At 42.9% G+C, this 20011-nt stretch overlaps 1 protein-coding gene across 1 annotated transcript; it reads right to left on the reverse strand.

Moving 5' to 3' along the window:
• Positions 1-6439: 6439 nt before the first annotated feature.
• Positions 6440-13028, reverse strand: ARL14EPL (ARF like GTPase 14 effector protein like). Its single transcript, XM_036074836.2, has 4 exons — positions 12917-13028; positions 12559-12663; positions 10143-10282; positions 6440-6817 (listed from the first exon to the last, which is right to left on the reverse strand). The coding sequence occupies exons 2-4, from the start codon at positions 12652-12654 to the stop codon at positions 6595-6597; spliced, it is 459 nt and encodes a 152-aa protein (XP_035930729.2). The 5' UTR covers positions 12655-12663; positions 12917-13028; the 3' UTR covers positions 6440-6594.
• Between the last annotated feature and the right edge of the window lie 6983 nt (positions 13029-20011).

The following is a 20011-nucleotide window of genomic DNA, read 5'->3' on the forward strand; positions in this document are numbered from 1 at the left end:
AGAGTTGATTCACCCCAACAATGATGAGGAGTCCGGCTCCGGGTTAAAAACCTCTGTGTGACAATAGCCAAACTGTGGAAAGAGCCAAGATGTCCATCAACAGATGAATGGATAAAGAAGATGTGGTGTATATATACAATGGAATATTATGCAGCCATCAAAAGGAATAAGATCTTGCCATTTGCAACGACGTGGATGGAACTGGAGGGTATTATGCTGAGCGAAATAAGTCAAACAGAGAAAGACATGTATCATATGACCTCACTGATATGAGGAATTCTTAATCTCAGGAAACAAACTGAGGGTTGCTGGAGTGGGGGGTGGGGTGGGAGGGATGGGGTGACTGGGTGATGGACACTGGGGAGGGTATGTGTTCTGGTAACCGCTGTGAATTGTGCAAGACTGTTGAATCTCAGATCTGTACCTCTGAAACAATGCAACATATGTTAAGAAAGAAAAAAAGAAGAAGAAGAATGTAGCAGGAGGGGAAGAATGAAGGGGGGGAAATCGGAGGGGGAGAAGAACCATGAGAGATGATGGACTCTGAAAAACAAACTGAGGGTTCTAGAGGGGAGGGGGTTGGGAGGATGGGTTAGCCTGGTGATGGGTATTGAGGAGGGCACGTTCTGCATGGAGCACTGGGTGTTATGCACAAACAATGAATCATGGAACACTATATCTAAAACTAATGATGTAATGTATGGGGATTAACATAACAATAAAAAATTTAAATAAAAAAATTAAAAAAAAAAAGTATAGGGATAAACAAGACAGATAAAAAAAAAAAAAAAAAAAAAACCTCTGTGTGATTTTTCAGCCTGACCTTCCAGAAACCTTCCCTGGCACGTCTCAGGAGGAAAGTTGCCCCCCCATGCCAGTGGGGTGCACACAGCTCGTGCACTGAGTTGCAGTCAAGCACTAAGCCCCTTTGGCTCATGCTCTTGGCACATCTGCATTTCTCGCCAGGTGCCTTCATTCCTTGGCGTCTTTATCTGAGGCTTTGGGCACAGGTCTTCTTCAGGCACTTCTGCTGAGGGCTCCTTATCGGGGGGGGCGGGAGAGTAGGCAATCTGAGAGACACTTTTCCCCACTCTGACTCAGTAGCCAGTAACCTTCCACTCCTATCAAGTAGCTTTAATCAGACACCTAACAACCCATTTCTCCCTCAGCTCAGCTGAGCACCTGACAACTGGTCTTGGAGGTCACAGTCTATAATGCAAGGTTATCCAACCCGATAGAGCTGCCCTGGCACCTGCTCTTCCCGAGGCCAGCTCTCGTGCATTTCCTTACATGTGATGGGCCCTTTTTTTGGCTTCAATTAGCCAGAGTTCTTCGTAGTTGCAAAATCCTAGCCGTCGTGAGCATGTTTATAGGCTGATCGTGAAAAACAACAAAGAAACTTAAAAAAAAAAAAGACCCCATATCAGTCCATATAACTAACTGGGTATCTTCACCACAGACAGCTTGAGAAAGAGACATAGTGGGAGTTACGCTTTTTATCTGAAATATTTTCTAAACTATTTTTCTGCTAAATGGATCATTTTCAGTTATAGTTCTGAAGCAAAAAAGAGGTCAAAATAAAAATATATTTACCAAACCTAAAGGTCTGTCATAGATTTGGAAATGCTGAGTTCAACTTTGAGGGAAAAAACCCAAATCTATTTCAGGAATGGAATGTTGGTTTTGTTCTCTGGGTAAAACTTAAAGTACCCAAGAATGGCCAGCAGAGGGAGCCAAAACCACGCATGTAACTTTTTATTCTTCATAAACCTTTTAGGAAAATGGGTTATTAAAAACTGCAAAATGCAAATGAACCTCATCTTGCCAAAATATATGCAAAAATCATAGAAATCATATAACTTAATGCTACTGTGCTGCCACGTGCTGTATGGAAAATTTTAAAGCTAGAAAGAGATTCTGAATCTCAAGTAGTTCTGAAAAGAAGCATCCCCCCACCCTCCCTTCCTCTCTCTTCCTCTCTTCCCTCTCTGGGACTGGCTTGCAATAACTCCTGAAAAGTAGCTGATTTGTATTCTATTTCAGTTGATACATTCTGAATTGTATAACAACACTTTTTCACTTGTCACTGCTGGGAGCATCCTGGTTCATACTGGAAACAGGTGTGTTGAGAAGAAGCCAGAAAGCCTCTGACACAGACCTCTGAAATCAGGCCTCAGGGATACCTTAGGAAAGAAAAGGAACAGGTTTCTCATGAAAGTTCATTGAAAAGGCATTTGCTGCAAGTATAAATGTCTCTCCATTTTCTGGGTGGTACCTGCATTAGTCAAGATGTTCCCTTTCTTGGCCCAATCTAAGAGGGGAAAGGAATTTATTAAAAGGATACTGGTTTGCATTACCCTTTTAGTGGTTTACAGTTAAAATTTGGGGAAGATATTTTCTACATAAAAATGAGAACAGTTTATTTTGTGTGACTTAATGTTCACAAATTTGAGAATTTAATTAAAATGGATTAAAAACCCCCAAACAAACACTTCAGGCCCAAACGGCTTTACTGGCAATTTCCAACAAATATTTAAGGAAGAAGAATGTCATGTGAAACAAAGCCAGAGAAGAAAAAATAGAAAGTAGTTGCTATCCTTTTATGAAGCTAGCATTACCTGGATATCAAAACCCAAACAAGGGACTTCCATTTCCAGAAAGATGGGGTAGATGTAGCTTTTCTATTCCTCTCAGTAAGTACAGATAAGAAGGATGGATGTTATAAGTAAAACAAACATTAAGAGGACTTTGAAAGGTGGAGAGAGGCCGGCAGATGGATAAGGACCTCAGACAGGAGGAAGGCTACACTGGGAAGGGGCATGGGTTTTCTTTTTACTTCATGTAGCCTAGGAGTTTTTCTTTCTTTCTTACCCACTGTATCCCTGGTGCCTAATAAAGTGTCCAGCAAGTAAGAGGTGCTTGGTAAATGAATGAAGGAATAAATCAATGAATGAGGGATCACTAAGTAGTGGATCTATTAAGCATGAAGGACTATCGAAAACACTATTGAAGAAAAAACAATTAAACTCAGTCTCTGATCTCTGAATTTATTATATATTCCCTAAACATTGGCCAATGTAAGAACACACAAGGTGAGGGGGGATATCTGCTAAAACTACAAACCATAAACAAAAATCAACTGCTTCTTAGCCGTGACTAGTGATGATGTCATTTCCTTTCTACAGAATGAAGAACAGTACTATGGAAAAAGGAAGAATTTTAGGCAATCTGAGAAGAAGAATACGAACATACCAAATACAGGATTAAAATAAAGATTCTGAGAAAGAAATACAGTATAAAACTGCTTGGACCATTCAATCCTGAATAACCTGAAAACTCACTTCTGCTGTTGTCAACACCATGGAGAAGGAAGGAAAAGAAATAAGATATAAGGATTTTCTGGGGCGCCTGGGTGACTCAGTTGGTTAAGTGTCTGCCTTCAGCTCAGGTCATGATCCCAGGCTCCTGGGATCCTGGGATCAAGCCCCATGTCAAGCGCCTTGCTCAGAGGGGAGCCTGCTTCTCCCTCTCCCTCTGCCCCCCGCCTCCCCCCCACTCATGCTCTCTCTCCATCTCTCTCTCTCCAGTAAACAAAATCTAAAAAAAAAAAAATAAGGATTTTCTTTCCATTATTTTATACAAGAATATGAGGTGATCTAAAGCATTCAATGCCTACCACATACTGTCAATAAATCCTAAGCAATCAAGAAATCCACACATCAAATGACACCTGCTTGCAGGGCCGCTTTGCTGAACAACTGTAGGGGGTGCTGTTGGCAGGGTCGTCCATGTGAAGGGCACCCCCTGGACGCACAGCAAATATCCTAGCTGGCCAAACACTGCAGACCGGCTCAAATAAATGTTTCAGTTTCCAAGGCATTACAGAACAACACGGTGATATCTACAATTTCTATACATATTCATGAAGACACACCACCAGGATGTGAAAGAGAGCCAAGCAGAGAAAGGAATATCCTGTTCTACTGACAAGACAGTTTCCTTGGTTAATGTCACCAGACAGTACAGCTATATTCCTTGCTAATCTGAATTTCGTTCAAATCACTGAAGAGCTTTGTTCATTTTGTGACAAAATTAGACACTTGCAAGATAAGTTTCTGACAATTCACATGAATTTATTTGTGCACGGATCATTTAGTGTGGGAGCCTTTTTAAAAATGCATAGAAAGGGCATTAGAACCAGATGAAATAATGTGATTTCTAAAAAAGCACTCCATCAAATGTTTTGCTAGGGTTCTATAAAAGCAGTATGAGGTGTCTGCTTCGTAATCATACAGTTCTTTACTTCATTTTTTGCTTTACTTGGAAAACTTACCAACATAATCTGCCAACACACTTTTTAAACCAGTCCGTTTTAAAGATTTTTTTTTTTTTTTTTTTTATTGAGAGAGATAGTGATAGAGCATGAGAGTGGGGAGGGTCAGAGGGAGAAGCAGACTCCCTGCCGAGCAGGGAGCCCGATGCGGCACTCGATCCCGGGACTCCAGGATCATGACCTGAGCCAAAGGCAGTCGCCTAACCAACTGAGCCACCCAGGCGCCCTAAACCAGTCCGTTTTAAATCAGATGATCTCAACTAACGTTTAAGACTAAAAGATGAGAAGAGACAAAAGGGAAAGATACTTGAAGGTTAATTTGCTTAAGATTATTTTTTTAAATATGAAAATAGGACAGCTAGTAATAAGGGAGTGTTTCTCAAACTTAGCTGAACATGAGACTGACCTGGGGTGTTGGATGACAAGTGAGAATTTCCAAGCCTCATCCCTCGTTCTGATTCCTGAGGTTTGGGATGGGGCTCAGCAATGTGTATTATTAAAAGCAGTTGAAGAAGCTTTGCAATCAGGCAAATTCGGGAAATACTTGGTGTCAGGGAAAGAACACTGACCTAGTCATGGGGTTCAAAACACTAAGGCTCTTCTGTGTGTCCTTAATTGAGTCACTTTATCTTACTGGGGCTAAGTCCTCAGTTGTAAAAATAGAACAACAAGAAGGGTTTTAGTCTATAATCTCCTTGAAGACAGGAACGAGCAGGGCTATGCTCACAACTGGGTCCCCTGTGCCTTGCCTGGTGCCTGGCACCTAAGAACCTCCCAGATATTATTTGTTGACTAATTCACTAGCTAGACAACAGGCAAGATCCCTTTTCAAGTGTAAAAATTATATGATTCTAAAAATAAGTAAGTAAGAAAACAATTCATTTGGTCAGCCATGTACAAAACAATAGTCATTCTCAAACCCAAACAAAATATAAACCGAAAAAAAAAAAAAAGCACCCACTCCTTTTGCTTGGCACATTGCTGGTAAGTATTTCAAAGGATCAGACTTGGGTAACTTGATCTCATGCCTTCTTCATAGGATGGGAGGGTTCAAGGTAAGGAACTGGATGCACTTAGCATGACTGTCTGGCTCACAAAAGTCAGTAGAGGCTCAATAAAAGTGAGCTGAATCTGGAACCCCAGGAAATTACGCGGAAAACAGTAAGTTCTCCTGCTACACATACAGGAAAACTGTAGTCATAGGAGGGCTTTTAGGCTTTTTGTTACTTTAGTTCCAAAACATATGGTCACATAACAAGTCGAGAATTATTAGGAACCTTCTCTGACACCTGTGGGTTGTGCGAAATAAAGGCTTTCGAAACTAAAAAGAGGGGTGCCTGGCTTAGTCAGTGGAGCATGCAAATCTTGATCTCAGGGTTATGAGTTCAAGACCCACGTTGGGTCTAGAGATTACTTAAAAATAAAATCTTAAAAAAAAAAAAAAAAAGCAAATCCAAAGAAGGCTTAGTTCAAATTTCTGCACCCCTCCTAAAATGTTTCAGAATTGAAAAAAAAAATCACATCACGTGTCCAGTCAACTGCATATCAATACCCTCCCTGAGCTAACACACAACAGTACACTTTTATATAATAACTTGTTTCCTCCTTTTGAAGAAAATTCTGAAAATACTGATCCTGAGATGGGGGGAGGGGGAAGGAAACCACTAACTTTTAGGACATTCAAGTCCCAATTTCTCAATTTGACAAGTAAAATACAAATTGTTCAAAAAATTTTGCCAAGTTGTGACCAAATTTAATCGGAATGTTATTAAAACATTAATTTAAAAAATAAGACTATGCATATGCAGTGCAAAATCACAAGATGTGGGGGTGTTTTTTATTCAAAGAGCAATTCTGACTTGGAACTGGCGTAAGGGTCAGTAGGTCTTATAAATTTAAGATTGTACGTTCTGTGTAAGAAAAGCTCCCAGCTGCAGAATTCTGAAACTCTTAAAACCACACGATCTCAGGCAGTAAAGAGGCAAGAGATTTTTCACTGAGAGCGGAGATGGAGGTGTCCCGGGGAGGCGATGCTGAGATCACCCACCATCCTTCTCTGGGTACAAGGTGAAGGCGTTGGGGAAGACACAGAAAAAGGGGACAGAGTAATGTTCATGCTATATTGTTCTAACAGCTTCAGAGAACAGGAGTCTTCCGTATACTTTCCCAGCATCTTCCCCACGCCCTAAAATCCACCCCGGAGAAAGAGGTTGGCTTAGCTGTCAGGAAGAAGAACCAAACCAGCCCGCGTGCAATGGCCCCTAGTCAGGCACCAGATAGGGCAGCGAGCTGACCACCTCCCCGGATTCAGTGACAATGTCATCGTACACCCAGCGTCGGTTGCAGCGGCACTCGGGCCCGCACTTGTTGGAGTTGCACTTGGGACAAGGGTAGAAGCAGCCCAGACAGTTCTTCTCCAAGCAATCACACAGATCAGCATCATTGAAGATCAGCCTGCCGCTCTTGTCGTACTTCTTCCTAACTCTGCCGGGAGAACAGAAGACAGTGCCAGGTTCCCCAGCAAGGCGCACGAACCACTCTGCAGCCACCTCCCTAAATCCGATCCCTTGATTCCGGGGAACCAGCACCCAGAGGATTCCCCAGCCATGATTCCCAATAGTAGATGGCAGCAGTGTCCCCAGGAAATTCAGCCCATGTGCCCCCCGCCCCCCCACACCGATTTCCAACACAGCCGGGCTCGTCACTGACAGGACCCTTCGCTTTCCCTGGAAGGTGATATGCCACCAAAGTCAATTATAAAGAAGAGCTGAATAAAAGCTTCTTCCTACAAATGCCACCTCCCCCAGTTTTCTTTAAAAATATAATCATTCCTGATGGGATTTTTCCCTGATAAATTACACTCTTTTCTTTCTGCAAAAAAGCACTCTAGTGAATACGATTATGGTTTTTAATGACCCAAGATAAATAGGAGAACTGTCCATGACTGCACCATCATCATTAACAGAAAAACACACATATACACCCACCCACACACACACACAAAACTCCTTTGGTAACAGTCTCCAGGTGCCATGCTTCAGCTCCTTTCTGATTCTGTCACCCAGTGTGGAGCAAGAAGGCAGGTGACCAAGATGGCGGCCTCTCTCGGAAGCTCTGAGTGAAGGCAAGGTGTTCTGTGCCAGAGGAACGCACCAGAGCCTACACCCTGCTTGAGTCCCCACACTTCCTCTGTCAGCCCCTACAACGTGCCCAGGAAACAGAAGCTGTCACAGGAATTCTACCACCCTCTCAAAACCAGGCCCTTTTGAAATAAACCCTTCAGAATTGAGCTGCTTGAAAGCCTGAGGAGGACCAAGTGTCTCTGGACAGCTTGTATCCATTATTAACAACTGGAAGTTAAAAAAAAAAAAAAAAAAAAAAGGCTGGCCCTCAGCTGGTGTGGTGAGACTATGAACTTCTCCACCCTTTGTCTGGAAACGGGTTCAACACCTGCTCTCCTTCCTGTTCAGGGTAAGTAATGCCGTTCTCTCTTCTTCCCTCTCCTAACAAAGCAGGGAAGGCCGAGGATCATTATGGAAACTTGCTGCCTGATTTTCTCACTTAGGCAGGAATACCTTCCAATGAGGATTTATATCTGAAGCATTTCATCTGTGGAAGGAAGGCTCCACTCCTTCCCATGCCCACCAGGAAACGCAGGTGTCAGCAGACCAGGAGATTTAAAATCCACGATAGAAATCACGGGAGTGGGTGTTCGTGAAGCCACCAGATTGCCCATATCAGATCTTGTCCTTGTCCCTCTGCCTTAACCCAAATATTCCCTCGCCTTAACTCAGACACCAAGAGGCAAATTTTATAGTTTCCTGTCCACCTGATGCTATCTTTTATAAAATTCTAAACTATCGTACACACGAAAGTGTGCAAAACATACATGCACAGATGAAGAATAAAGCAAACCTCCACATTCTCACTGCCCAACGTGATAAAAGGTATAACAGGGTTGAGGTCCTCTTCATGCCCCGCCCACTGCATCCCTCAACCCCACCCTCCAAGAGGAACCATAGCTTGCTGTTATAAAAATCATCTCCTTGGGGTCCCTGGCTGGCTCAGTTGGTAGAGCATGCAACTCTTGATCTCGGGGTCCTGGGGCTTAGAGTCATGAGTTCAAGACCCATGTTAGCCATAAAAAAAAAATTCATCTCCCTGTTTTAGTTACATGTGTATGAATCCCCAAGCACATTGCATTTCCTACATTGTGATTTGTGATTCATCCATGATGGTACTAGCTGTTATTCAAATATTTTCACTTCTATATGCATTCCGCTGTAAGAATATACAAGTTTCTCATCTTTTCCATTATGGATGGGCATTTTGATTATTACTATCTTATTTTCTTTACTATTATAACAATGCTATGAGACTTTTGAATGTGTCTCCTGTTGTAAATATACAAGAGTTTTTCCAGGATATATATCTAGGAGTGAAGATGTTAGGTCATAAGGTATACAGCTCATACCAGCCTGTTTTTAAATAGTGGTTGTACACATATTACACTCAATTCACGTCCAGTAGTTTCACCAACATTGATATCATCAGACTACATGCTGCCTCTCTGGGGAGTGGGGTGATGCCCCATGCTATACTGATGAGATTCTGTATCCTGAACGTTTACTTAGCCTTTTCTTCTATGAAATGCCTATTCATTGATTGGTTCATTTTTCTCTTTGCATGTTTATCTTTTTCTTATTGGGTTGTATGTATTTTGGATACTGATCTTTCAAATTATAAGTAGTTTCTCCTATCTTGTGGTTTGTCTTTCATTATTTTTAAGGTGTCTCTTAATGGGTATAAATTCTTAATTTTAATGTAGTCAAATTCATCAGCCTTTTTGGTTGCTTTATGGTTTGTTTATACTTATGATGTGCTAACAATTGATGTGGGAAACAAAGGCAAAAGAAAAATTATTAAATTTCCTTAGTACCTACAGCCCATTCACAAGTCCTTGAACCAGGCAGAGTGACATTCCTCTAGGGACTCAGCTGCCTCGATGTTGATACATTACTAAGGGCAAAAGGCAATCTTAGCCCGACCCACAGGACCCTGTAAGTCTACTTTCACATATAAAAATTCCGTTGGAAACTTCCTTTATCTCTACCCCCTAAGATTCGTGTTGACAATCATCCCCCAAGCATATGGCCCACCGATATACACCTGAAGGGTCTCGTGACTAAGGTTTTATTAGACGGTAATAAATGACCTTTTCCCAACAATAGCTAGCCCCCTCAAGGTCTGGATACCTTGCTTCCAAAATTCCTTAGAGACTTACACTATCTCTAACCCTCTCCCAACTTGAAAGCATATAATGGGCAACCCCTCATGACCCCAGTGTAGCTCTTTCTGCCCACGTGTCCATCCCCCGTGCTTTAATAAAATCACCTTTTTGCACCAAAGACGTCTCAGGAATCTTTCTTGGCTGTCAGCTCCAAGGCCCATCTTTCCTACATCAGCTATCATCGTACTTATGATATATCTGCACACATTTGATACCTGAATTCATTCCCACAGTTATATTATTTCTCCATCTAATGATACATCTTTCTTACTTTTAATCATCTTTCTTACTAAAGCTATTACTCTAAGCATCTCAGACCATCTGAAGCATTAAAAAATTGATTCCTAGTTTGGGATTATTGTCTATTTCTTGAAGTTGCTAACTTCCAAACACATTGAGCGATATTGTACTTCAGAAAAGATATTTTTAAAACATAAAAAAGTGGCAACCTTTCCTTTGTCAAGGAGAACCTCTGCATTTTACAATCCACAAATCAAATATAATAAATCATGATCTTACTTGTATTTTACAGAAAAATATTCATTCATCTTTGACATCCGAGCTTTCTTTTTCTGCTGCCTTGTTTCAGGATTAAAGTCCGCTACCTGTGGTCCAGGATTTTGAAACGCCAAGCATTTTAACTGCCGCTCTATCTGTTGCTATGAAACAAATAATATGTATTCAGAGTAAGAACTGGATAATTTTGTTTTATGTTGTATCAAAATAAACTTTCTGTAACTTTTGCCATAATGTCACAAAAGTACAGGTGTTTTACCTAGAGAAAGAAATAGCTTAATTTGATTAAGTTTCAAAAGATGTTGTAAATTTCCTCAAGTTAGGTGATTCTGAATAAAGAAATCCATAGTATACATCTCATATAATAAATATAAATATAGTCGGTTGAGCCTCTGACTTTTGATCTCAGCTTGGGTCTTTTTGTTGTTTTATTTTTTAAGATTTATTTATTTATTTTAGAGGCAGGGAAGGGGCAGAGAGAGAGGGAGAGATAGTCTTAAGCAGCCTCCCCGCTGAGTGCAGAGCCCCACGCAGGACTCAATCTCACCACCGAGATCACGACCTGAGCCAAAATCAAGAGTTGGACGCTAAACCGACTGCGCCACCCAGGTGCCCCTCAGCTTGGGTCTTGATCTCAGGGTTGTGAGTTCAAGCCCCATGTTGGGCTCCACACTGGGCGTGGAGCCTACTTTAAAATAAGTAAATAAAAATAAAAATACATATTTATACTTATAAATATAAGTATATATAAATATTTAAATAATATAATATATAAGACAAATATTATATATAAGTATAAAATATATAAATATATATAACATATAAACATATGTTATATGTTTATATATAATATATATAAACAACCAAGCAGGAACAGAATTCCTTTTATACTTGCAAAATACCAGTTGGCTTCTCAAATCTGTTGGGGATGAAAGTCCAAATTAGCATTTATGGAGGACAAGAACAAGGGAGTAAAACCCTTCTGCAGTTGTTGGCTGGACGAACTCAGGTGGAATGTCTGAAGTGTTTCAAACCACAGTGAGACCCAAGGTGCACACAGCCCCCTTCCCCTGCCCTTAGTGTTCTGAGATATGTTTCAGAATAATCATGACCTTGGGCGCGTGGACCCCATCAGGGCTTTGCAGCCACCTGAATGATCCACTCTCAGTAAAAGCCAGATTTGAAAAAGAAAATTTTCCTAGAATGGCTTTCTAGAGTGTTAGCGGAAAGTTTCAAAAGACTCTGTCTGGAGACATTAACAATTGGAAAAGAAACAGTCTAATGGAGAAGAGCGACAAAGATGCTTCAATAAATCCTGATACCTTATTTCAAAAATGTAGCACATATATCATGAGGGAAGGGAATGATCTTCTGAAAGATTTTAGAAGAATATAATCTGAATGGCCCCCAAACACACAGGCTGACATACAGATGAAATACTTTACCTGGAAACAAAAGGGAAACTTTCAAAGTGTGAATTTCAATGTAACAGATTAGTAACAGAATCTCAGCCTTATATGCCATTTATTTATCTTAATAATAGTCCAGGCTGTTCTAAAATAATATAAATATATTTCTTTAAATTTTCATCTCGGTGTGCATGTATGGGTTTGTTTTTTACAAACGTAACCTTATGAAACAATTATGTATTTAGGTATGGTTGTGAAAAAAATACGACTTCGGACCGTCCATTACCATTCTCAGTTCCATGGCAAACGACGAGGAACAGAGACACGAGGGTAAGCCTCTCTGTGTCGAAATCTGGGCTCTGCCACTTACTAGTGGCGTGCCTTGACCAAGCTCCTACTTCTCTGAGCCTCGGTGTCTCCTTTCTGCAAAATGGGGTAACAGGATTATCTTGTGAGAAGGATTTGGTGAATTAATATATGCAAAGTTTTAGAGTCATGGGGCGCCTGGGTGGCTCAGTCGGTTGAGCGTCTGCTTTCGGCTCAGGTCATGATCTCAGGGTCCTGGTCCCCTGCTCAGCAGGGAGTCTGCTTCTCCCTCTGCCCCTCCCCACCCTGCTCATGCTCACTCTCTCACTCTCTCTCTCAAATAAATAAGTAAAATCTTTAAAAATGGGGGGGGGACTAGGTTTTTTAAAATAAAAACACTGGACACTATCAAAACACTATATTCTCCACAAATATTCTTCTCCAGGTAGCAGGATTTTATTGCACAGAACACTGGGCTATAAATCAAGTGAGGTCAATGACAGAGAGGAGGCATGTGAAGTGAGACCAGCCCCGCAGGGAGCTGAGTGAAAGGGGGGGGAAGCCCCATCAGCACAGAGGAGCGGAGAACCTTCCCGTGAAATCCTGACTGGATCCACCTTCCACCCAAGTCCAGGCTCACCTCAGCGATCCCCAAGTTGAGACCTCTCCAAATACCATGAAACCCTAATACCCATTTGCCATACCAGTTGCTTCTGTCCAATCTGACAGTTTTTCTCAGGAGAACTTTGACCTGTGTGTCCCTCGTTAGTGGAAGTGCTTTTGTCTGATTGTTCATTCATTTCTGATCCCTGAAAAAAGTAATGGGGGAAAAAGTAGGACACATTCATATCATACGTCTGCAAGAACTTAATCCTGTGACTTTCCAGCTCTTGCCCTACAGCTTGCTTTCTTGCAAAGCCAGGTTTCCTGAAAAAGCCATCCACCCTCCTGGCTGCTTTTTTACCACTCACTCTTAGATCCTGCATCTGCCCCCCACACCCACCCAGACCACTTGACGGACACTCTTCTCTTCTGGATGTTCCATGAGCAAATCAAACGTACCTTTTACAGTTGTTAGCATCGCAGACCTCGCTGGAGCAGGCAACACGGGGACCATCCACTTCTCTTTAAGAGGAGCATGAATTCTTAGACCTCCATTCTCCCCCCCTTACACTCAGTCCCTTGAAAAGAAGGAAGATGCATTGATGTCCTACATCCCCAGTAACACCATGAAGATCTTATCCACTCCCGTGGTTTTGGTTGTCACCTCTTTGCAGAGAGAGTCCCTCAGGGTGCCGCTAAAATCCCTGACCTCCTCGCTCACGTTTTCTGACAAATTTCTAGTACAACCGGGGCTAAGGGGAAGGGACCGGTCTTCCATAAAACCCAGCTGTTGACACGCCTGTAATTTACTTTGGTTGTATACCCGGGGCACCGTGATGTGTGTGTGACTCAGGTGAAGTCAACACAGGAGGCTAATCGCAAATGCACAGTCCAGGCTGTTCTGCAGTGCTCGCTCAGAAAGGACCAAGGACCAAGCTCCCAAGGAGGCCTCCACAGCCCTCTGACTTTCTTCTCCCATTTCCACTGCTGGGGCCATCCTCAGGGCGCTGTTTCTACTAAAGGAGTCTGAGCTATGATTTACCGAGGGGGCCTGGGTCATGTGGCCCCCCCACCTGCCTGCCACCTGGACGTTCCATCTCCATACTCCCAGGTCTGGGTCACTAGACATTGACTGCCCACTCTCCAGGTCCCAGTTTAGGTTAAGAAGCTGATTTTTCTTTCCTAGCATCCCTAACATTGATTTTCCTTTTCATTCTCTACTGGACGGAATCCACCTCCGGATAGGGTAGTAGTATTAATACTACTTACCCTTGACGAAGACAGTCTTAACGTTCCTGTCAGCTTGACAAAACCCCACACCAGGCTTCTCTTCCTGACTCTTGGCCCTGACCTCCTTTTCCTTAGAGCTTTTACTTAAGAAAACTCATCCCTGTACATTCTTTCTCTGTCCCATTGAGATGTAAATCTTCTCCTAGCCTCTTGCCAGGTTTACAACCCAGGAATGTCTTCCTCAAAGATTAGGAGGCGTCCCTTTGAAATGTAATCAGCCAGAAAGATGGCGCCTGTGTTTGCCAGTCTCTGTGGGAAAGGTAGAAGCCTAACTTGCTAATTGGTGGGTGCCAATTAGCACACACAGGTGGCTTAATCACAGAGAAAAACATTTACAAACTCGGGAATAACTCCATGTACTCAACACATCCCATGGATCAACCTCCCTCAAGTCCCCCAGCATTTTCCGTCTGCCTTTTGTTTCACGCAGAGTTCACACTGAGTTCCAGTCCCCACGCCCCGCCCGCCCCCCCATCACCACAGCCTTGAATCGAGTCTTCTTTGCCTTGTTTAACTTTGTCCCGTGCAATTCTTCCCATGCCACTTCACATCTGATCAGCCAAACATTCTTGGGGAGTCTTTTCCAATTAGTCTGGAGAAAAAATCACAGGGAGCTGTTTGAAGAATTAGAAATTCCCGGTTGAAAGAGGACTTCAAACTCTCTCCAGTGGGACCTCAGTCTCGACTTCCTAATTAAGTTATTTTTTCCAGCTTAACTCTTAATTCAGGCAAAAGACCCTGCGGGCAAGGCATCCCCCAATGGGAACAAAACTACCCCCGTGAGCCAGCAAGACCCTGTGACTGACCCCAAGACAATGATACACCTGATCTCTATTGCACTTACCCACCGACCTTTGTCCCACATTTTCCTTGTATAAACCTAGTATTTCTAGCACTTTGGAGATGGTCTTTGAGATGTTCATCCGCTGTCTTCCCAGTGCTGGCCTCACTGAAATAAATTCCTTTCTTGTTGGACCACCACCCGTCTCTCTGCCTTTGGACTTTGTCAGCGGAGAGTGGCCAAACCTGGTCTGTTTGGGAGCCCCAGAATCAGTGTTCTTCCACCCCGAGGCCCCACTTACCCCGTCAAATTCCAGGCCTACTGGGGTTATAATGTGCAGAGGAGAATCCTGGTAATCTGTATAATTAATAAGCTCACAGGTGAATCCTCTCCTCAAGCAACGATGGGAAAAGATAAGATACAGAAAGTAGGTAGAATTTTCTCCAGCCAGTCTTGCCATCTGATCCTAAAATTATTGTCAGTATTTTCTTCCCACCCTCAAATTCATCCAAACCATTGTGGTTGTGTTAATATTCCTAAATCAGATATTTCTTTATCTCATTCCTATTAAAAGACTTCAATGACTCCCCTCTGCCAATAATACCCTACGAGCTCAACATGGCCGAGAAGGTCCCTCACAACTACTCTCAACCCATCCACTTAGGCTCAGCTCCCCGCACACCTCCTCTGGGGCCAAGCCTACCGGACCTCACCACTTCCATTAACAAACACGCTTCCCATCTCCTACCTAACTCAGCGCTTCACCTTTGAACCTTGGTCTCAGCTCCGAGAAGCCTCCAGAAACCTCCCCTGACCTCTCTAGTCCTTGAAGGCCCCTTCTTCCCTGGGGCTCTCTTTGGTGCTTCCTCAAGAAAATTCCCCCTCAAAGGGACCCTAAACGCTCTACCATCTTCATGTAATACATTTTCCTCCTCATGGGAATAAATATGACCTTATGACCATCTTTGCAAACTAGAATTTTTCCTAAAACAGCATCCATGTAACTACAAGGGGAGAAATGAGTATCTTATGAAAATCCTCTGCCTGAGAGGCTTTTTATTTAAGTCATTTGTGAAATACAGTTCTCCACAAATAGGTTGTGTGTTGGGGGCGGGGGGAGACTTGCTCCTTTATATTCCAAATAAAGCAAAAGGAAATTATAATCAAATTTCACTGGGGACTGAAATTTAATTGGATTTTATTTTGAGCCCAAATTATCTGTCCCACAAAAAGTAATGAAAGTGTGCCGAATTCCCCCTTTTTCCCTGCGTAGCTTTCCCAAGACAGGGGCTCTTAACCAGAGAAGGAATACAGGGCTCTTAGTCTTGGATGAGTAAAGAATACAGCACACATCTATTCCCACTAACCTCTAACTGAAATTCTAGCATTTCCTTTTATTATAAAAGGCAGCCAACAAATAATAACAATGTTAGCAGGACTTGTGACTTTCCTGCCTGAGAAAACACAGATGTTTTCATCTCCCTTTAGAGCTGCTATAGATCTATGTCAAAATGTTATTTACACTTCTCACTTCTTCAAAATGATGGTAGTTCTTAGGCCCGCTGCTCGGATGTATTTTATAGGTTAATAATGAAACACATACATTACTGCCACAAATTGTTTTCAACATTTGGTAAGTGTATTTCCAGATAACTGATTTCCTTTGCAACCTTACAGATTTTATTTCATATGATTAAAAATAGCATTCCAGGGGCGCCTGGGTGGCTCAGTCGTTAAGTGTCTGCCTTTGGCTCAGGTTGTGATCTCAGGGTTCTGGGATGGAGCCCCATGTCGGGCTCCCTGCTCAGCGGGGAGTCTGCTTCTTCCTCTCCCTCTGCCCTTCCCCCATGCTCCTGCGCTCTCTCTCTCTCTCTCTTAAATAAAATCTTTGAAAAAATAACTTTCTGAGAAATTGTCCATAGATCTCACAGTTGACCAAAGGGGTCCAGGACACAAAAGTAAGATTAAGAACCCTGGCAAAGATGCAGGGAGGACACCCTGCCCCCACTTCCGCTGATCACAGAGACAAAAAACCACAGATTCTGGCAGTCGAAGAGGCTCGTTTTCAAGCACAGAGCAGGGAGCAGTGCCGTCTATCCTAGGTTACTGCAGTCAACGGAACACAAAGGGGAGGACATCAATTTGACCAACTCTGTGTTTTGTCCTAACGTTACAACCGATTACATCTGAAAGAGCCAAAATACGGTCTAGCACAAAAAGAAGAGGCTCCCCTCGGGGCGGGGGTGGCACAGACTCTCAGAGCAGGGCTCCTCCAAGTGCGGCCCAAGGGTAGGGCCACTCATTAGTAGAAGGCTTGGGCTGGAATGGAAATCCACTGACTCACTAAGAACACTGGGTAGTTTAGCAGACATTTTTCTTCATAGCAAGCTGGTCTTCCTGGAGGAGGCAGTTCACCAAGAATACATTCTGGCACAAGCTCTGTAATTCACCAGATCAGGGACCTTGAGAAGCACTGGAGTTCTATTAGGTCTTTAGCTCTGGAAGTAGTCTTAACACCTTTTTCTTACCTACCCCCCAGCAAGCCTGGAACCAGTACACAACACTCAGTAGATACCTCATGAATATTATGCTAGTGGATGCCAATTATTAGAGACCTACTATGTGTCAGGCACTGGGCTAAACATCCTACATATACTACTTCATTCAATTCCATGACAACTGTGAACTAGAGGTTACCTCTATCGTTCAGATGACCAAACTGAGGCCCAGCAAGATCCTTTCGGTCCCCTAGGTAGGCTGCATGAGTTTGAAACTCAGACCTGTCTGGGTCCCCCGGCTAAGCTTTTTTCAGGAGGTTACACAGCCTTAAGGTTTGTTTAAATGATGACCATCATGTCTACACAGGAACACAGCCGAGGGAGGGGATGTGGTTAACACCAGCCACACAGAGCCTTTTCAAAGAGAAGCATGGAGAAGGAATAAGGAAGGATGCACTTCAGATCATCTCAAATTTGCCCCCACCTCAGGCACAGGAACCACATCTGATTTCAGGATGGGATTGGGAAGACAGCATAAAAGAAGAAAGCCCCCGGGGGTACCTGGCTGGCTCAGTCAGGACAGGGTGCAGCACTTGATCTCGGGGTCTGGGTTTGAGCCCCATGGTGGGCGTAGAGATCACTCAAAAAAAAAAAAAAAGAAAGAAAGAAAGAAGCAGCAGCAGAAGAAAGTCATATGCAGACAAATTACCTTGAAAATGCTTTCAGAAAATGCTGCATAGGGAATAGCACTATATAGCCAGACATTTCACCAGCAATGGGATAGATTATTGTTTCTTAGATTGAACATCAAGTGAAATAGTTGCCCTATGCCTAGGAGGCATCATGGATAAACCTCAGAATCACATCCCCTGGCAAGTTGCTCGCTCTATGGGGGCCTTGGGAACTAGGTCGCCCTAGAAACAGCTCTGGATCAGGATCGCCTTCCCCTTCACCCTGGGGCACTGGTCAGGGAGGGGAAGGCAGGCAAAATGGCTCATGTTTGAATCACCCACACTCATGCTTAGGATGCCCCCCAGCACCATACGGTTGAGTTTTTGAGGACTGATTATATCTTGCATAGGTAGAATATTTTTTTCTACTTTTTATCCTTAAGGACACTAACAGATTATCAAAGCAAGAAAAACCTGTTTAAATTCTAGCCAAAAAGTTGGTCTCTGCTTTTATTCAGGAGCTGAGAAAGCCATTTATTCTGAGACACTATCTGTAAGACACTCCTCAGAAAATATTTAGAAAAGACTCACACGTAGACATCCACAGAGAACATTCAAATGCGTAATGCAGTAGTGACTTAATGGAAAGGTTTTCATTAAAAGCTGTGAATCACAGAACAGATTCAAGCTGTTTAAATCTCATTCTGTCTCCAGTCTTTGTTTCCTCTACTTGGTAAAAATGACAAGTCCCTGAAGTAACTGACAAGTGAGACGGATCTCACCAGGGACGCGGATGGGAGAGAAAAACAGACGTGGTGCTGGTGATCAAATAAGCCATTCCCCTGCTGCTCCCTCCCAGCTCAGTCAGCTGTTTTCAAAGCCACAAAACTGCATAATAACCTCCAACAAAATCTCTGTGGCCATTTTTCCATAAGAATGAACAATAATTTGCATCTAAGCTTTTGGGAGTGTTCTTAGATAAACAATGTAAATGCTTTAGAAACAATTTTATTTACAAAATATAAGTGTGTATCCTATGCTGTATTTTCCTACACACACACACACACATATACACCCCTTCTGTGGCTCAGTGTAAAATAATGCAAAAACAGGGGCGCTTGGGTGGCTCGGTTGGTGAAGTGTCTGATTCTTGATTTCGGCTCAGGTCATGATCTCGGGGTCATAAGATTGAGCCCCACATTGGGCTCCATGCTGGGTGGGGAATGTGCTTGAGATTCTCTCTCTCCCTCCCCCTCTGCCCCTCCCCTGCTCTCTATCTCTCTCTCTCTCTTAAAAAAACAAAAAAAGTGAAAATAAATATCCTGTATTTAAAGTAATTTGAAGGGATGCTCAGGGGAGGAGCACGGTGTGACCACAGAACTGTTCTTGCTGCTGCTAGAATGTGGCCACCTGGCATCGCTCAGAGACCAAGCCCCCCGCAAAGCCCATCTGGCTCACCGAACAGATCTGCAACCATGAGGGCCTCTCCCCTCACACCTTCTTCATAATCTGGATATCCTGAATTATACATTTTCCCTCTTCCCTGCAATTTTAAAGATTACAAAAACCAGAAATCTGTGTGTGTAGTCGGCCCCATCAATGGAAAAGAGAGAAGGAAGGCGACTCTTTAAGGAGATCGGAAGATTAGGCCACTTTCAGCTGTAGGGGCCAAGGGCAGGCTGCCGCAAAATGGGCCACTGGGTCATGAACATTATTTTGAGGCAAAAGCAATCAAAATCCTGCAGATTCAAGAAAAGCTCTTTACCTCCCCACGCAACTGCCTGTTTGTACTAGGAAAAGAGCTATTAACAGACACTACCCTTTACCAAAGAAACATATGGACATAACCAGGCAACCCCTTTGTTTTCCAACATCTCCTCTCACCTTCCTGCCAATGGTCTTCCTCCTCTTTGTATCCTCAGACCCCTGCCCCTCTCCTTAGCTCCTATAAGTGTCTTTTGCCCCATTCTCTTTGGAATTCCCATGTCTGTGTGGATTCCCTGTTCGTACACTATTACATTTGATTTTCTCCTGTTAATCTGTCTGTTTTCGATTTGATTCTAAGTCCAGCTAGAAGAATCTTGAAGGGCAGAGGATATTCTTCCTTCCCTGACACAGCATTGTCCTGATAAATACACTTCCAACCACTCATCCCACATTTTAAGTGTGGAGGTTCTTTTCTCCAGACCCCGAAGATTCTCTTATGCTCATTTCTTTGCTTCCATTTTTATTTCAGTCCATGCTGCAACAAAAGGACACCAATTCTCTTCCACTCTTAACTATGACACATTAATACCACAATATATATTCAGAG

Source organism: Halichoerus grypus, chromosome 2 (assembly GCF_964656455.1).
Source record: "Halichoerus grypus chromosome 2, mHalGry1.hap1.1, whole genome shotgun sequence".
In the NCBI taxonomy this organism is placed as follows: Eukaryota; Metazoa; Chordata; class Mammalia; order Carnivora; family Phocidae; genus Halichoerus; species Halichoerus grypus.